Below are 18,027 nucleotides of genomic sequence, written 5' to 3' on the forward strand. Positions count from 1 at the left end.
AATATGATCATCCCCTGAAGATCTATTACTCTGTGTGAAATACAACTTGAATTAAAGGGGGATGTTATGTCATACAGACAGAATGATACAGTGTACCCTTTTGTGCCTGGCCTTTTCCACTTACTACAATGTTCTTGAGATTTACTGACGTTGTTGCACATATCAGAATTTACTTAATTTAATTTACTTTAATTTACTCCTGTTTACTACTGAGTATTCCATTATATGGATATACCACAATTTGTTTACCCATTTACCAACTGATGGGCATTTGAGCAGCTTCCAGTTTACAGCAATTTTGAATAAAGCCACCTTAAACATTCTCATAGAGGTCTCTGTGTGTACATTTGGTTTCATTTCTCTTGGATAAATACCCAGAAGTGGGATTCCTGGGTCATAAGGTAAATGCATGTATAATTTTATAAGAAAAATGCCAACTGTTTTCCAGAGCGCCTTACCATTTTACAAACCACCCAGCAACATGCCAGAGTTCAACTGCTCCACATTTTCATATATTCTTGATATTGTCAGCTTTAAAATTTTAGTTATTCTTATAGATGTGTTATGGTATCTCACCGTGGCCGTAATTTGGAACTGCCCAATGACTAAACAATGTTGCATACTGGCCAACTGTATGTCTTCTCTGGAGAAATGTCTATTCAATTGACTTGCCCATTTTTAAATTGGGTTGTCTTTTTATTGTTTCTTTAGTTGCTTAAACTTTAGGTATTATATCTAAGAAACTGACTAATCCAAGACCATGAAGATTTATGCCAATGTTTTCCTTTATAGAGAGTTTCATAGTTTGGTTCTTACATTCTGAATGACTTTTGTATATGGTGTGAGTTAACAGTCCAACTTCATTCTTTTAACTATAGATAACCAGTTGACTGAGCACCATTTGTTGAAAGACCATTCTTTCCCTTTTCACAGGTTTTGCAACTATTTTCTCCTAGTCTATGGCTCTTATTTTCATTTTCCTAGCAATGTCTTCTGAAGAGAAAAAGTTTGAATTTTGATGAAGTCTCATCTAACTTCTTTTAAAAGTAGTCTGTGCTATTTGTGTCCCATCTAAAAAATTATTGCCTAACCAGTCACAAATATTTTCTGTGTTTTCTTCCAGAAGTGCTATTTTAGCTTTTAAATCTAAGTCTATGAAAAATTTTGAGTTAATTTTTATATATGGTGTGAAGTAAGGCTTGCATTTGAATTACCTTGTTGAAAATAAATCGATGGTTATGTATTTCTGAAGTCTCTATTTTGTTCTATTTATTTTATGTATTTATTCTTTCATTAATATATACTGTCTTGATCTTGAAATCTTGTAGTATTAGTTCTCCAACCTGGCTCTTACTTTCCAAAATTGCTTTGGCTATTCCAGATCCTTCACATTTTCATATGAATTTTAGAATTGTTGGTCACTTTAGAGAAAAAAAAGGCTTCTCGGGTTCTGAGAATAAAGGATTCTATTTATCAGTTAATATGAGGACTCTTAACATATTATTATTGAATTGTCCAATCCATGAACACTGAATATACATTCTTTTTTTTTTTTTTTTTGGTCTTCTGTAATTTCTCAGTAATATGTAGTTTTCAGTATACAAGTCTGATACATATTTTGTCAAATTTATCCTTAAATTAGCCATGTTTTTGCTTCTATTATAAACAATGCTATATTTGTTATGTCAATTTCAAATCGGTTATTGCTAATATAAAGAAATAGAATTGCTTTTTGCATATTAATCTTCTAATTTGCAGCTTTGTTGAACTTAATTAGTTCTTGTAGGTTTTTTGGTAGAATCTTGAGATTTTTATGTATACAAAAGCATGTTGTCTGAATTTTTACTTCTTCCTTTTTAATCTATATGATTTTTTTTTTATTTTACCTTACTGTACTGTCTAGAACTTCCAGGACAATGTTGAATGAAAGTGGTAAGAGCAGACAGACTTGCCTCTTCATGATCTTACGAGGAAAGCATTTGGTCATACACAGCTAAATACAATCTAACTGTAGGTTTTTTTTGTGGATTCTTTTTATCAGGGTAAGGAAGTTTCCTTAGTTTTCAGAGAGATATTTTTAAATCATGAATGGATACCTAGTTTTATCAAATGCATTTTCTGCATTTCCTGAATGATATTATGGATTTTCTTTTTTAATACATTACTATGGTAAATTACACTAATTGATTTTTGAACCTTAAATTTTACAGTGTAATCCTGGTATACACCCTTCTTTATCACAATTTTTACATAATGCTAGATCCAATTTGCTAAAATTTTGTTATGTTACTCTGTACTTTTCTCCAATTTAAAAACTAAACTATTTAAGTTTATCAGTTAAAAATTTACTTTAGGCTTTATACTTTCACTTTATTTTACTTATTTCTACTGTGGCTTATGATATTTCTATTTATAAAAATATGTAATATAAAGGCATATTTACTATTATGAAAGTAATAATATTGTATAGTAAAATGAGTAATAGCTTAAGAAAGCATGCGTTCCAATCTTTGCTAGCCTATTTTACAAAATCATACAGCACCACCCCCTTGTACTAATAAGCATTTATTCTATGTCTCCCATCAAATAAGAAATGGTCAAGATTCTCCACTTTTTTAGTTTTTTTGCTCTATTTTTGAGTACATTAGGTTGATAAGCAAATGTAACAGTAATAAAATGGTCCTGTAACTTCAGTAAGATGTGAGAAATTAAGAAAACTTATACTTAAAAAGTTCCCAATTCAGACTCTGGCACCAATTACAAAATTAAATCAGACTGAATATTTTTATAAAAAAGAAACTTAAAAAAATTAAATTGATTAACTGATTTAAAAAAATTAAAATTCTGAGGCAAGATTTCAAAGTGTAAAAACGATATAGAAATAGAACGAAGTAAAAAGATTTTACTACTTAGAAAAATAAAATTTTCTAACAAAACATATATAACTAAAATTGAATTTTAACATATTTTAAAACCAGCCTACCCCAAATGTATCACTATGTACAGAAAAGAAATAAAGAAATGGAGTGGGAATATTATATATCCAAATCTTATTGTCATTTTTTAAGATTAAAGTTTAAAATTATCTTAATAAATTCTTTAATCAAGTTTTAATTGATTAAATCTAGTATCATAATCCAAAAAAAGTTTTTAGAAAAAAAAATCTGTAAAACCTAATATATAAGCCACCTTCCATGGAGAAAATTCTCATTATCTCATTGGTAGGAGAGCTTTTCATATGCAATCTGTTCTTACCTGCAGGTATTGAAACAGCTAATAATTTACAAAAGAAAAATAAAGAATAAATGTAACACTATTGAAATTCAATATGCATGTATGTATATGATTATTTTAACTTACTTATTTTAGCCATTTACTTTTCGTTCCCTTTTCTGCAAAATATTTTATAAAATATTATATTCTGCTGTTAGGCATTCATATTAATAAACTAATAAAATTTCTTTCTTATTTCCTATTATTTTATGTAGGAATTACTGATGAAATAACCAAAGAGTACACAGAAGAAAAAAAAATATTGGCCTGAATTATCTAATATTTCATTATATAGAGTCTGTCATTAACCTCCACAAAAAATTACTTACATCTGCTTAAAAAGTTGTCAATATTTTTGTTTTTTCTTAAGGCAGGAAAATCCAAATCATATACCAAAGCATCCAATCCATCCTAAACAAATAAACAAACAAACAGTTAGTTTTGGGATCATACTATGAACACTTTCCTTTTTTATGAGTAAAGAATAACACAAACACAAACATTTTGTTTGTCCTCTCTCATACATCTTGCATTCAACACCTTTTACAAGATTACATGGGCGCTGGGAAGAAGAAAAAAATTGTTTTTATTTATTTCACATATAGATTTTTTACCTTCTAACTCCCCCAGTCTGAGAAGCAGCAAAATCACTATAAACTCACTACATAAAACTTCAACTCATGCCCTTTCCCTTTGAAATTGAAATTCCATTTCCCATGAAATTGTACTTTCACTCCCCCTTCCTACATTTATCTTTATTTGAGATACTCATCAAAAACAAATGGTGTACATTTGTGACTATAAATATTTGACAAGATAGTAACTAAACAGTGACTGTTTGGTATAAAATAAATTCTGCATTTAGATAAATTTTTAATTATAAAAATATATTGCATTTTCGTAAGAGTTCTCTTTCTGTGAAGCACTTTATAGGACAACCATTAATAAAGGACAAAGGCTTTTACTTTTAGGTGGATTTTTAAATATTATCTCAGCAAGTGCAGAGCAGTGTGAAGGTGTACCAATCAATGCTCAAGTGGGAACACATCTATTCGGGTTATATCCATCTTGTGGCAGGAGCAGGAGGAATATTCAGATAATCCCAGGTAATCTTCATTTTATTTAGCTGGGGAAATTTAGCGGAGCCCAAGAATAAAAACAAAAGCAACAAGGGAAGACACACCTTCTGCAGACCCTGTACAGTCATGTTCATAAAAGGTTGAAGGAAAAATTAAAGCCAGAGGATATGCAGACTTTATACTTTGTGTTAAGCCACAGGTGTGATCACTCAGCTATTTTAGAACACAAGTACTTAAAATATTTCCTTAAGAAACCAGAAAGCAGAGTCAAATTTACACACACTTTAAAATATATCATTGCATAAGTTGGAAACTGAACATGGAAAAAATAGGTAATAATACCAATGCTGTTGATTGCTTAAAAAGACCAATCCATTTGATACTAGCTTTTCAAAATATACAGGTTTGTGCAGATCTGAAGAAAAAGCTCCTCCACTAATGCAAATCCATCTATCTTCAAGATACATTTCCTCCTAATGGCTAACAGACACTTAAAAAGATGCTCAACATCACTCAGCATCAGGGAAATACAAATCAAAATGACAATGAGATACCACCTCACACCTCTCAGAATGGCTAAAATTAACAACTCAGGAAACAACAGATGTTGGTGAGAATGTGGTGAAAGGGGAACACTTTTGCACTGCTGGTGGGAATGCAAACCGATGCAGCCACTCTGGAGAACAGGTTCCTCAAAAAATTAAAAACAGACCTACCCTATGACCCAGCAATTGCACTACTATGTATTTATCCCAAGAATACAAAAATGCTGATTTGAGAGGGCATATGCCCTGTATCTTCAAATAAACTGTTTATAGCAGTGCCATCAACAATAGACAAATTATGGAAAGAGCCCAAATGTCCATTGACTGATGAATTAAAAAGATGTGTGTGTGTGTGTGTGTGTGTGTGTATAATGGAGTATTACTCGATGATCAAAAAGAATGAAATCTTGCCATTTGCAAAAACATGGATAGAGCTAGAAAGTATTATGATAAGCGGCATCAGAGAAAGACAAATATGATTTCACTCATATGTGGTATTTAAGAAACAAAACAGATGAACACAGGGGAAGGGAAGGAAAAAGAAGATTGGGGAAAAAAAAAAAACCAAGCAAACCATAAGAAACTCTTAAATACACATAACAAATTGAGTGTTGCTGGAGGGGAGGTGAGTGGGGGGATGGGCTAAATGAGTATGAGCATTAAGAAGGGTACTTGTTGGGATGAGCACTGGGTGTTATATGTAAGTGATGAATCACTAATTTTACTCCTGAAACGATTATTACACTATATGTTAACTAACTTGGGTTTAAATTAAAAAAAAAAAGAAAAGAAAACTATGGGTGTCAAAAAAAAAAAATACATATCCTAGACTCTTCTAAGCAATTTGAATATTTCTGGTAATTCTTTTTACAGAAAAAAAAAACAAAACAAAAAAACAGAACCTTTATATGGAAACATGATTTTTAGAAAGACCAGCTGATGCTTGGTCTAATCTAAACTGAAAAGCCAAACCAGTAAGTATGTGAATTCACTATTTTCTAGGAAAAGACAAACATGAATTCAAAAAAAAGACTTTTAAGTTAAGGCAGAAACCACAGTTAATATCTTGTTTTCTCCCACAGCACCTTGCAGAATGACCTGAACAAGTAGGCATAAAATGTACATTTAAGCCAGTGATTTTTATGCTCAACAGCAAAGGTATTACATTATTCAAGAAATACTTTTCTCAGATTAGATACTAAATGTCAGTGCATCGGGTTACTCCCCAAAATTAATCTATAGAGTAGTCCAAGTACTCCTGACTACACAATAAAAATTTTAGGCAATATTTTAGTACCTTAAAGTTGTCTGGAAAATGCCTGTACATATAAAGCAATAATCTCAACATATTTTATAATAACTATTATTTTAAGTTTATAGTAAACATCTACTTCCAAAGATACTTGCCAATTTTAAAAGATTCAGAACTAAATTATAATAGCTTAAATTGTTTTTTACTACCACATGAAACATTAAAAAATGTGGGAAATGTACATTAAATTTTACTCATATGCTCTCTTTGGTAAATATATTAAAGCAACTGCTTCCAATCTTACTCCATATAAGTTTTTTGTTGTTGTTGTTGTTGTTGTTTTTGAGGGTTTTTTTTTGTTTTTTTACTAAATGTTAGGCACAAAAAAATCTCAAAACTTGCCTTGTTGAACCACTTCATCTTATAGCCAGGACAAATAGCAATCAGAAATACTGACTTGTCCAATACTAGCTAGCAACCTGTATCAGAATCAAAATGTTAACTCCTAGTTTACTAGTTATAAATATAACATGACCATGATAAAAATATGATTGAAAAAATCCTGAATATCTCAAAAATGAAATTAGGAATTGAGAATATGTATATTTAAACTCAAGCTGTATTGTTAAAAAATTAACAGAAAACCACAAATCATTCTTCTAATTATAACTAGAAAGGTGTCTGGCTAGGATTCAAACTTGTTTTCTCTACTACTCTTTCTCCTACTCTTTCTTCTGCATGACCTTCACTAAACTACCTATAAAAACTGACAGTTCCCCTTGTCTTATTTTTTACTTCAATCTTCAAGCTAGATTTCAAGTGCTTTGAGTAAGCTAAGCCCCAGAACTGAGCATCACATTTTACTGATAACACAGTAGATAGTAAGACTATTGGTTCTCCTACCTCAACAATTATTTCCCCCTTCTACCTTCCTAATTTAACTTCAATTTTGTTCAAGCCACCCAACTTCCTCCACAAGACTATGAGCTCCCAGAAGTAGGGAGATCTTCCTCAGCATCAGGAGGATGGTTCTGATTAGTGTAATCTAAACCAAAATGGTGGCCCATTACTCTTGCCAATGTTCACTTTAAATACAGGAAGATGGTAATAAGCTGGCACATGAAACATGAGGGAAAGTCTTCAGAAGGATTCTGGGGGAAATTTCTTCTCTCTTGAAAGTGATACATGTAAGAAATATCTAGGGGTGCCTGGGTGGCTCAGTCTGTGAAGTGTCCAACTTAAGCTCAGGTCGTAAGTTTGAGCCCTGCTCGAATGTGCTGACAGCTCAGAGCCTGGAACCTGTTTTGGATTCTGTGTCTCCCTCTCTCTCTGCCCCTCCTCCCCCATTTGTGCTCTGTCCCACTGTCTCTCAAAAATAAACATTAAAAAAATTTTTTAAAAAGAAATATCTTCCTTTCATGAGAAAATATCATGTCTGTACGTGACACCTCAAATAACAGCAGCCATCTTGCAGCCTCAAGGGAAGTTGGCAGAGGACAAAGCCAAACACAATGATAATGATAGAGCCAAAGAATGGAAGGAACCTGGGTCCCTGATGATGTTTGTTGAATCACTGAATTAACCTACTCTGGAGCCAGTCTACACATACCTGAGAATGAATTGTCTGACTCAGCGTGCATCGGATTTTCTATTTCTTATAACTTAAAGCATCCTCGCTGAAATACTTAACAGCAGGGGTTCAATAAATGTCACTGCACTGAAATACAATTAACTAATGCATGAGCTATAGGACTTCTTGCACTGAAAGGGCAAGAGAACTGCCCATTTAATAGTCAGGACAGGGGAAAGATGGGGCTGACAAAAGTGTCACTCTTTGGTAAACGTTTGTATAACTGAACAGAACTATGCAGATGAAGGATTTTTGAGTCATGCTTCATAATAAAATGAATTCCAGATGGGTCAAAAGAATTCAAATAAATCAAAAGCATTTTGAAGAAAAAAAAACAGTATATTTGCATGCTACCGTTGGGAGGACAAGTCACATAAACTTTCTGAGCCTGTTTTCTCCTCTGTAAAATGAGAATAGTAACTACCTACAACTCATAATGGATTTGTGAGAATTAAATAAGTATGTAAAGTGTCCGTTAAGAGTCCTACTTCCCTCTCTTTGCTTTATTTCCCTGACATTTGAAAGTTCTACATATTAGTCTCACTACTGCTAGAAGTGACATAAAGAGAAAAACAGACATTTCAGTCATGTGGTCATAAAACCCTAAGAGTAAATCTTAGGTCGCTGTGCTATAAACCCTTCTCCAACATCGTAATCCTGCCTTTTTTTTTTTTTTTTTTTTTTTAACATTGGATATCTCACTTTTGCTTGGCCACAGAATTTGATCATACTTTTGTTTATGGAAAATCAGCTGTCTCCACTAATTATATGGTGAGTAGGTGTTTGGACCTAAACCCTACACTTTTAATTTTATAGTAATTTGAGATGGTATATGGCTTTTCAGGATTGTCCATAAGCAAAATTTATATGCCTTTTATCAGAAAAATAAAATGAATAAGAAGGTATTCTAGCATAATCTAAAGCATATACAAAACAGAGGCTAAGGGGAATCAAGACACTGTGGTGGAGGAGAGGTATGCAGGCTTCCACTTTAAAGCAATAGATAAATTACACAAGGAATGAATGTCTATCTCCAGCCATAAATCGGGGCAAGGAATTCTGACTTTTATTCAACACTCTAAAGTTCTGTAAATAACAAGTAAGACTTCCCCACTTCCTACAGTCCATATTCTAGTATCAGAACTCAAGACCTTAACAGAAATTAACATTCCCCCAAGTACAAAAACAATTTACAAGACATAACAGCCAAAACATGTAGTCCTACTGCTCCTTCACTTTATTATTTAGGCATGAAGAAAAGCTACCCTCTGCTTTCACAACATGCCCATCATATATAGTTTAATCATCAATTTAAGATCTGAAGAAGAGAGGATACATAAAAGAGGAATCAATGTCAAAGAATTACAATAATTAAATTCTTTGCTACTCATAGCTTAACAATGATACAGCAGTGTATTTTCAAAGAAGCTAGTCACATTGGGGAAGTACTTTCACATAAACACATAAAGGCAAGTATAATTAATTACAAATATAACATTTTAAAAGAATATCCAAAGAATGAACATTTCACATTTCCTAAGATGCACTGTTATTATGAGCAAAAGATCGTATAACAAAACTTAAGCAAAAGAAGCAGGAGAAAATTATTCAACTAAACATTTTTACAAATTTTTGTTCTCTACAAAAATAAGAATCCTATGCATAATATCATTTAAGATTAAATCCATCAGTAATAATATATTTAAGATATGAGAATATAGGGGCCCCTGGGTGGCTCAGTCGGTTAAACCTCCAATTCTTGATTTTTGGCTCAGGTCATGGATCTCATGGTGCCTGACACTGAGCCCTGCATCAGGCTCCACAATGAGTGAGGAACCTGCTTGGGATTCCCTCTCTCCCCTCTCTGCCCCTTCCCGGTTCACATGCTTGCTCTCTCTTTCTCAAAATAAATAAATATTTTTAAAAAATGAGAATATAATGGCAGTAGGAAAGAAGATATACTATATATAAAAAACATTCACTTTTAAGTAAAAGTTTAAAATCTAACTGGTTACCAGTCTAGACCTAGACATTTTTTTAGAAACTACCAAAAACACATTAAAACGCTGGCAGTAAAACCAGGTTCTCTGAAAACCAAACTACTTCTAAAACAGGCTAACCCTTGGTATTAAAAGATTGATTGGAGTCTGGGTGGCTCAGTCGGTTGAGCGTCAGACTCTTGGTTTCTGCTCAGGTCATGATCTCATGGTTTGTGGGTTCTAGCCTCATGTTGGGCTCTGTGCTGACAGGACAGAGCCTGCTTGGGATTCTCTCTCCTTCACTCTCTCTCCTTCTCTCTCTTACCCTCCCCTGCTCACGCTCTCTCTCAAAAAAAAAAAAAAATGATGTCAAACTTTTTTCTTAATTCCCTATGCTGTAATTTTTATCTCTCTGACTTGCTTTATAACTAGAAATCTGTACCTCTTAATCCACTAGCTTGTTCTCTGTATTTGAGTCTGTTTTTTCATTCACTTTTTCAGATTCCACATAAGTGAAATTACAGTGTTTGTCTTTGACTTATTTTGCTTAGCATAGTACCTTCTAAGTCCATCCATGTTGTCACAAATGGCAAGATCTCATTCTTTTTAATGGTTGAGTAATACACCAGTGTGTGTGTGTGTGTGTGTGTGTGTGTGACATCTTCTTTATCTATTTATCTACCAATGGAAACTTGAGATGCTACCATATCATGGCTACTGCAAAAAAAGGATTCCGTGAACATAGGAGTACATTTATCTCTTCAAATTAGTGTTTTCAGGGGCACCTGGTGGCTCAGTTGAGAGTCTGACTTCAGCTCAGGTCATGATCAGGTGGTTCGTGGGTTTGTGTCGGGCTCTGTGCTAACAGCTCAGAGCCTGGAGCCTGCTTCAGATTCTGTGTCTGCCTCTCTCTCTGCCCCTCCCCTGCTCATGCTCATGCTCTGTCTCTCTCAAAAATAAAAGAAAAAATTTTAAAAAAATTAGTGTTTTCCTTTTCTTTAGTAAATACCCAACAGGAGAATTGCTGGATCATATGGTATATGTATTTTTAATTTTTTGAGGAATTTCCATACTGCTTTCCACAGTGGCTGTACCAATTTACATTCCCACCAACGGTGCACAAGGGTTCTCTTTTCTCCACATCCTTGTCAACACTTACTTTTTCTTGTTTATTTGATACTGGCTATTCTGACCAGTGTGACGTGGTATTTCATTGTGGTTTTGATTACACTTCCCTGATGATTAGCGACTGCTGGCCATCTGCATGTCTTCTTTGGAAAAATACCTATTTACATCCTCTGCCCCTTTTTAAATCAGATTTTTTTATGTTCTTTATATATTTTGGATATTACCCCATTATTGGATATATCATTTACAAATATCGTCTTCCATTCACTAGCTTGCCTTTTTGTTTTGTTGATGGTTTCTTTTCCTTTTTTATTTTGGTGTAGCCCCAATAGTTTATTTTTACTTTTATTTCCCTTGCCTGAGGAGACATCCATAAATATGCTAAGACCAATGTGTAAGACATTACTGGCTGTATTGTCTTTCAGAAGTTTTATGGTTTCAAGTCTCACATTTTAGTCTTTAATCCATTTTAAGTATATTTTTGATAGTGTAAGAAAACAGTCCAGTTTTCCCAGCACCATTTATTGAAAAGACTGTCTTTTCCCCATTGTATATTCTTGCTTCCTTAGTTGTTGATTAGTTGACCACACAGGCATGGCCTTATTTCTAGGCTTTCTATCTGTTCCACTGATCTTTCTATTTTTGTGCCACAGTACTACAGTGGATTACAATAGTTTTGCCGTATGTATCTTGCAATCTGGGATTATAATACCTCCAGCTTTGTTCTTCTTCCTTAAGATTGCTTTGGCTATTTGAGGTCTTTTGTGGTTCCATACCAATTTTTGGATTATTTGTTCTAGTTCTGCAAAAACAAAAACAAAAAAAACAAAAACTGCTCTTGGTATTTTGAGAAAGACTGAACTGAAATCTGCAGATTGCTTTTGGTAGGGTGAACATTTTAACAATACTAATTCTTCCAATCCATGAGGTGTATCTTTCCATTTGTTTGATGGAAACGATGTTTTGGTAACAGAAAATATACCACTTAAAGAAAATATATGGGTATATTTTGCCCTCTTCACTATATAAAAAGAGAAGGAATTTCGCAAAATTAAGCAGTGATATGAAAATGAAAATAGAATTTCCTTAGGAAATTTTAACAACTTCTGATAGTAAATGTGATTAAAATCTGTTAAACTAGTGAGACATTACTACATACATCATACTCCCTAAGACAATTATAGTATAAAAAACATATATATTCTATATACTTAGTAAAACATACAGTGGCTCTTTCCAATCAGTCTCTAGCTATACCTTTCCAGCCTCATTTTCTCCATATGCAAGCATCTAGGCTTGGGCCACAGTATGCTCCAGCTATATGCCAAATAGTCATGCTCACTCTACCCCACTGCCTTTAAACCTGCTCTTTTCTCCAGCTGGAATGGGAACATTACTTACATACAAATGCCTGAAATGTTGCTTACTTTGTGCTGCTTTCTCCAACAGTCTGAGAAAATATTAATAAAGACTTCCTATGTGCTATTATAGGAATTATTGTATTTATATTATAATTATTTATAAGTCTGTCTCCTCCTCCATAGAAAAACAGAAGTAATAATAACAGTAATAAACACTTCCTGTATCTGGAAGTAAATAATAGAAGTGTTATAACTAGGTACTACATGATCAGAGAAAGGGCAGTTTAACCAATTTGGGTCTCATGGAAGAGATGAAATTTGAGCTGGTCCTTAAAAACAGAATTTAGGAAGAATAAAATGGAGGTGGGAAAGACAATCTAGAGAGAGGAAAGGCAAGGAGAATTCAGAAATGAGAAGAGAATGCTCTGGTCCTGGAAGGGTGAGAAGAAGGACATATAGGAGTCAAAGTTGTGGAGATGGGTTACAGAATGTGTATTAAGGGGATAACATACCAAGTTAAGAATTTGAGTATTTATATTCTGATATCCATTTGGAACCACAGGAATTTTGGGGGGAAAGAGAGTGACATAACTGGTTTTAATTTTACTAAAGCCTGGCAATGACAAAGATGATAAGTTTGAACAGGAAGAGACAGGTATAAAAAAAAGAGCAATTAGGAGGAAACTGTGGTAATACCAGCACAAGAAGATAAAAGTCTAAGCTGAACTGGAGCAACAGGAATGGAACAGTAAAAACAAAAGAATCTAGTGAGTGACTAAAAGAGACAGGAAAGGTTAAGAATGATAATGTGATTAGAAAAATGATTATATATCTTCTATTTTAAGTGAGCAGTGACTTCATTAACCAAGGCAGATAATATATTTTGGAAAGAGAAGATAAGTATTTTAGATATACGAATTTGAGGTCCCTGCAGAATACCATTTTATGGTAAATGAGATGGCAGTTGAAAACATGAGTTTGAGTTCAACAGAGTGACTGGACTGTGATATGGATTTGTATTTCATAAGAACACACTTAAATCCAAGAAAACAGATTCAATTACCCAGTGAGTATAAACAATGGAAGAATGGAAAAAGAGTAAAGAATAGCACCGTGGGAAACAAACATCTGAAAGGTAAGCAGAGCAAAAATGGCTGACAAGCAGTCAGAGAGGTGAAAGGAAGATATAATAGCATCATGAAAGCTGAGATAACTCTAGAACTTAAAAGCAGAGTAAAATACCATAAGAAAGTCAAACAGAATGAAAAATGCGAAAGAAGCCAAATAATTTGTAATTAAATATTACAGATGATGGCTGCACAATGATGTAAACGTACTTAATGTACTGTACATGCAGAAATAATTCAAATGCTAAGTCTCACTTATATATATTTCACAGTTGTTTTTAAAAAGTCACTGTCGGACACCAACAAAATGGTGGACTAGGAAGCTCCAAGCTCTCATTCCCCAGAGAAACAAAACAAAACAAAACAAAAAATCCCAGAAGCTCTCTGAACCAACTTTGCAACAGCTTAGAAAAACAATCAAAGGTTTATTAGAGTAATCAAGCAAATGTCCAGTTAAGTAAAAGCCATCTTCAAATGGTAGAAAGTTTTGCAACATTTTCACTCACTCTTATCCCACTTCTTCCAAATGAGTAAAGGCAGCAGATGGGTTCTCACTTCCCCCATCTTGAATCAGAGGAAGCAGAGTAAGATCATATTGGGAAGTTATTGTATATCTCTGTTGTAACCTGTCTGGGGGATGCCTTAAAGACTAAGGCAAGGCCCTCATCTCTGTTTTCCATAACTTGGAACACAGGCAGAAAAAGCAGTGGGCACTGGTCATGAAACATACCAAACAACTATAATATCCATAGACACCTGAGACAAGAGATTATAACAGAAAGGTACAATAGACCATCTAGCCCAGAGGAGAAACAGGGATGAGACTCTCCAGAAAATTAAAAAGAAAAGGTCATTATCAACCTTAAATAGAATGGCAAAAACCAGCTTACAGTAGGAAGAAAAGTTAATGAAAATGAATAAATAAAATAATGGCCAAGGAGTGTGTGACTGGCTCAGTCAATGGAGCACACAACTCTTGATCCTGGGGTTCTGAATTCGAGTCCCATGTTGGGTGTAGGGATTACTTAAAAAAAATAAATATTAAAAAAAAATAATAATGGCCAAAAGAGATGAGAAAGATTAGAAGCCTGCATGATTATAACCTAAACTTGATGGAATACTGCTAGGTAGAAGACACATAGTTCTATAGAAGATAAATGATTAAGTAATGATCCAAGAAATGTTAGGGAGAACAGAATGAAAATACAGAGTTGAGACGTTAACCTTGTAAAATAAAAAAAAATATTTTATGTAAACAGTATCTTGTCAGAAGGACATGGGGAGCCATATTCCATTCTAGAACACTTAATAGTCTCTCATGATCTTAAGATGTTATATTAGCCCTCAAAGCCTCAATGCCCTCATCTGTAAAACAAGGATAATAACAGTAACTACTACATAGAGCTGTTACAAGAAAACGATATATCTTAGTAAGCCATGGAAACACTCGTGGACAATTTCAAAGAGGAAATGAGTAAAGGCAGCAGGTGTATAGGTATGGATGAACACAAGCTAGACTTTGTCTTGGTATGAATAAATGAAAAAGTTCAGATGATTTGATATTGCTTTGGGAGACAGTGTTTTTTGTTTTTCAAATTACCCTTTAAGTGACCGATTTATTTTCCCCTTGGGGAAAAACATAGATATCATATGTTCTTTAGTTAGCAGTAGTACAACAACACTAAAAAATACCTAATATTATCTTCTTAATTCCTATAAAAATTTTCATAAGACTAGATCTCGATCATAAGGGGAAAAATGAACTGAGACTCAGAAACCTGTGGAATTGTAACAAAAGGTTTAACATTTGTATTACTGGAAGGCCAGAAGGAGAAAAGACACAGAATATAACTAAAAATGATGAAAATGAAGGCAAAAAATTTCCTACATTTGGCAAAACATATAAACCTAATATAATTGAAGACGCTAACAAGATATATCCAAAGAAATAACAAACCAACAAAAAACCATCAGACTAGAATTCTATAGCTGGCAAAAAGAAAAAAGAAGAAGGGAAGGAGATACAGGCTTCCAGTTATGGAATGAATAAGTCATGGGGATAAAACGTACAGCATAGGAAATACAGTCAAATAGAATGTAATAATAGCATTGTATGGTGACAGATGGTAACTACACTTATGGTGAGCATAACGTAGAGTTGGGTCAAATCACTTATGCTGTACACCTGAAACTAACGTAACACTGTGTGTCAACTATAATTCAATTAACGAAATGTATTTTTAAAAAAAGATATTGTGAGATGACAGAAAACTAAGCAATTGTTATGAGTAGACCTAAAATAACAGTTAAAATAAATTCTCTAAATAAAAAGAAAATGATAAAGGAAAGAATCTCGGGCTATCAGGAAGGAAGAACAAATGAAAAGAGTAAAAATATGGGAAAATACAATACGCTTTCATTTTCTTAAAAGTTGAAGCAACAATTATAATGTTACCTAGTTTCTGAATGTATATAAGGTGATATTAAAGACTATAAACAGGGAAAATAAGGGAACATAAAGTGGGTAAGATTTCTACCCTTCACTCAAAATAGTAAAATGTCAACACCAATCAAATGTGACACGGTGTATGTCTAATTTAATACCTGGAATAACCAATTAAAAAGCTATACAAAGAAACACACACAAAAGCGCTATAGGTAAATCAAAATAAAATGGTAAATGTTCAATTAGTCCACAGGAAGGCAAAAAAGGGAAACAGAAAAACAAAAAAAGGGGAGATTAAACAGAAAACAAAAAATAAAACAGCACATTTAAGCTCTAAAGTAACAATTATATTGAATATAAATGGTCTGAAGCAACAATTCAAGTTAAAAGACAGATTGTCAGAACTGATAAACGAAACATGACCAATCCCAGACATGAAATTCACTTCAAATGTAACAGTATAGGTAGGTTAAAAATAAAAAGATAAGAAAAAATATACCATGCAAACAGTAATCAAAAGAAAGCTGAGATGGATATATTATTGTGAAATAAATTAGACTTCAGAGCAAAGAGAATTACTAAGAACAGAAAAGTACATGATGATAAGAGAGACAATCCATCAAGAAGGCATAGCAATCTTAAATGAGTATGTTCTAAACAAGACAGCTGCAAAATATGTGAAGCAAAAGTGGATAAAAATGAAAATATATATAAAAATTCATAAATTTAGTTGAACACTTCTATATGCCTCCCTCAGCAATTGTTAGAAATATTGAGAAAATCAGCAAGAACTCAACAACACCAATGAACCAACAGGATCTAACTGACATTTTTAGAACATTCCACCCAACAGCAGCAAAATACACATTCCTTATAAGTGCTCATAGAAAACTTACCAAGATAGACCAAATCCTGTGCCATACCTCAATCCTCAACAAACATATAAGAATTAAAATCATACTGGGGCGTCTGGGTGGCTCAGTCGGTTGGGCGACCGACTTCGGCTCAGGTCATGATCTCGCAGTCGTGAGTTCGAGCCCTGCATCGGGCTCTGTGCTGACAGCTCAGAGCCTGGAGCCTGTTTCCGATTCTGTGTCTCCCTCTCTCTCTGCCCCTCCCCCGTTCATGCTCTGTCTCTCTCTGTCTCAAAATAAATAAACGTAAAAAAAAAAAAATTAAAAAAAAATTAAAATCATACAGAGTGTGTTCTCTGACTAAAATGTAATCAAATTAAAGCAAATAATAGAAAGATAGTAGGTAAATCTCAAAACACTTACAAACTAAATAAAATATTTCTAAATAATCCATGGTCAAAGAGAAAGCTTAAAGGGAAATAAAAATACACACTGAACTGAATGAAAATAAAAATACAACCTATCAAAATTTGTGGAACACGCTAAAGCAATGCTGGAAGAGAAATGTATAGCACTAAATACTCAGATTAGAAAGGCAAAATGATTTTGAAAAACCTACATTCCTTTCTCAAAAAACTAGAAGAACACAAAAAACCTAAAGCAAACCATAAGAAAGGAAGCAACAAAGGCAACAAAAAATGAACAAAATTGAACACAGAAAGAAAAAAGCAAAAATTCAATAAAACAAAGACAGTTCTTTGACAAGATCAAATTGACAACCCTCTAGCAAGACTGACAAAAGAAGACACAAATTACTAATATCAAAAGTGAAATAGGTAATATCATAAAGATCCTGCAGCTGTACAAATGGTAATAAGGAAATACTATGAACAACTCTACATCCAAATTTGACTTCAATAAAATGGACGATTCCTTAAAAAGCGCAAATTACCACAAATAACCCAATATCAATAAGATAATTTGAATAGTACTATTAATTTTAATAATGTAACACCAAAAAGGAAATCTCCAAGATGGTTTCACTGAAGAAGTCTATCAAAAAAATTTTTTTAATGTTCATTTATTTTGAGAGAGAGAGAGAGCAAGAGGAAATGGGGGTGGGGCAGAGATAATGGAAGAGAGAGAATCCCAAGCAGGCTCTGCACTGTCAGCACAGAGCCCATCGTGGGGCTTGAATCCATGGACCATGAGATTATAACCCGAACATAGATCAAGAGTTAGATGCTTGGGGTGCCTGGGTGGCTCAGTACGTTAAGGGTCTGATTCTTGGTTTCACTCAGGTCATGATCTCACAGCTTCATGGGTTCAAGCCCTGCACTGGGCTCTGTGCTG

General features: G+C 33.6%; 1 protein-coding gene across 4 annotated transcripts in view; it reads right to left on the minus strand.

Moving 5' to 3' along the window:
- ROCK1 (Rho associated coiled-coil containing protein kinase 1) overlaps positions 1-18,027 on the minus strand; it is a 161,476-nt gene that overhangs the window by 119,847 nt on the left and 23,602 nt on the right. For all 4 annotated transcript variants that reach the window (XM_086682578.1, XM_086682577.1, XM_086682576.1 and 1 more), the window contains exon 2: positions 3,603-3,684. In XM_086682578.1, coding sequence (XP_086538704.1) covers positions 3,603-3,684 — 82 coding nt within the window. The remainder of the gene's footprint in view (positions 1-3,602; positions 3,685-18,027) is intronic.

Source organism: Puma concolor, chromosome D3, assembly GCF_028749965.1.
Source record: "Puma concolor isolate L17-30 chromosome D3, mPumCon1.1.hap2, whole genome shotgun sequence".
Lineage (NCBI taxonomy): Eukaryota > Metazoa > Chordata > Mammalia > Carnivora > Felidae > Puma > Puma concolor.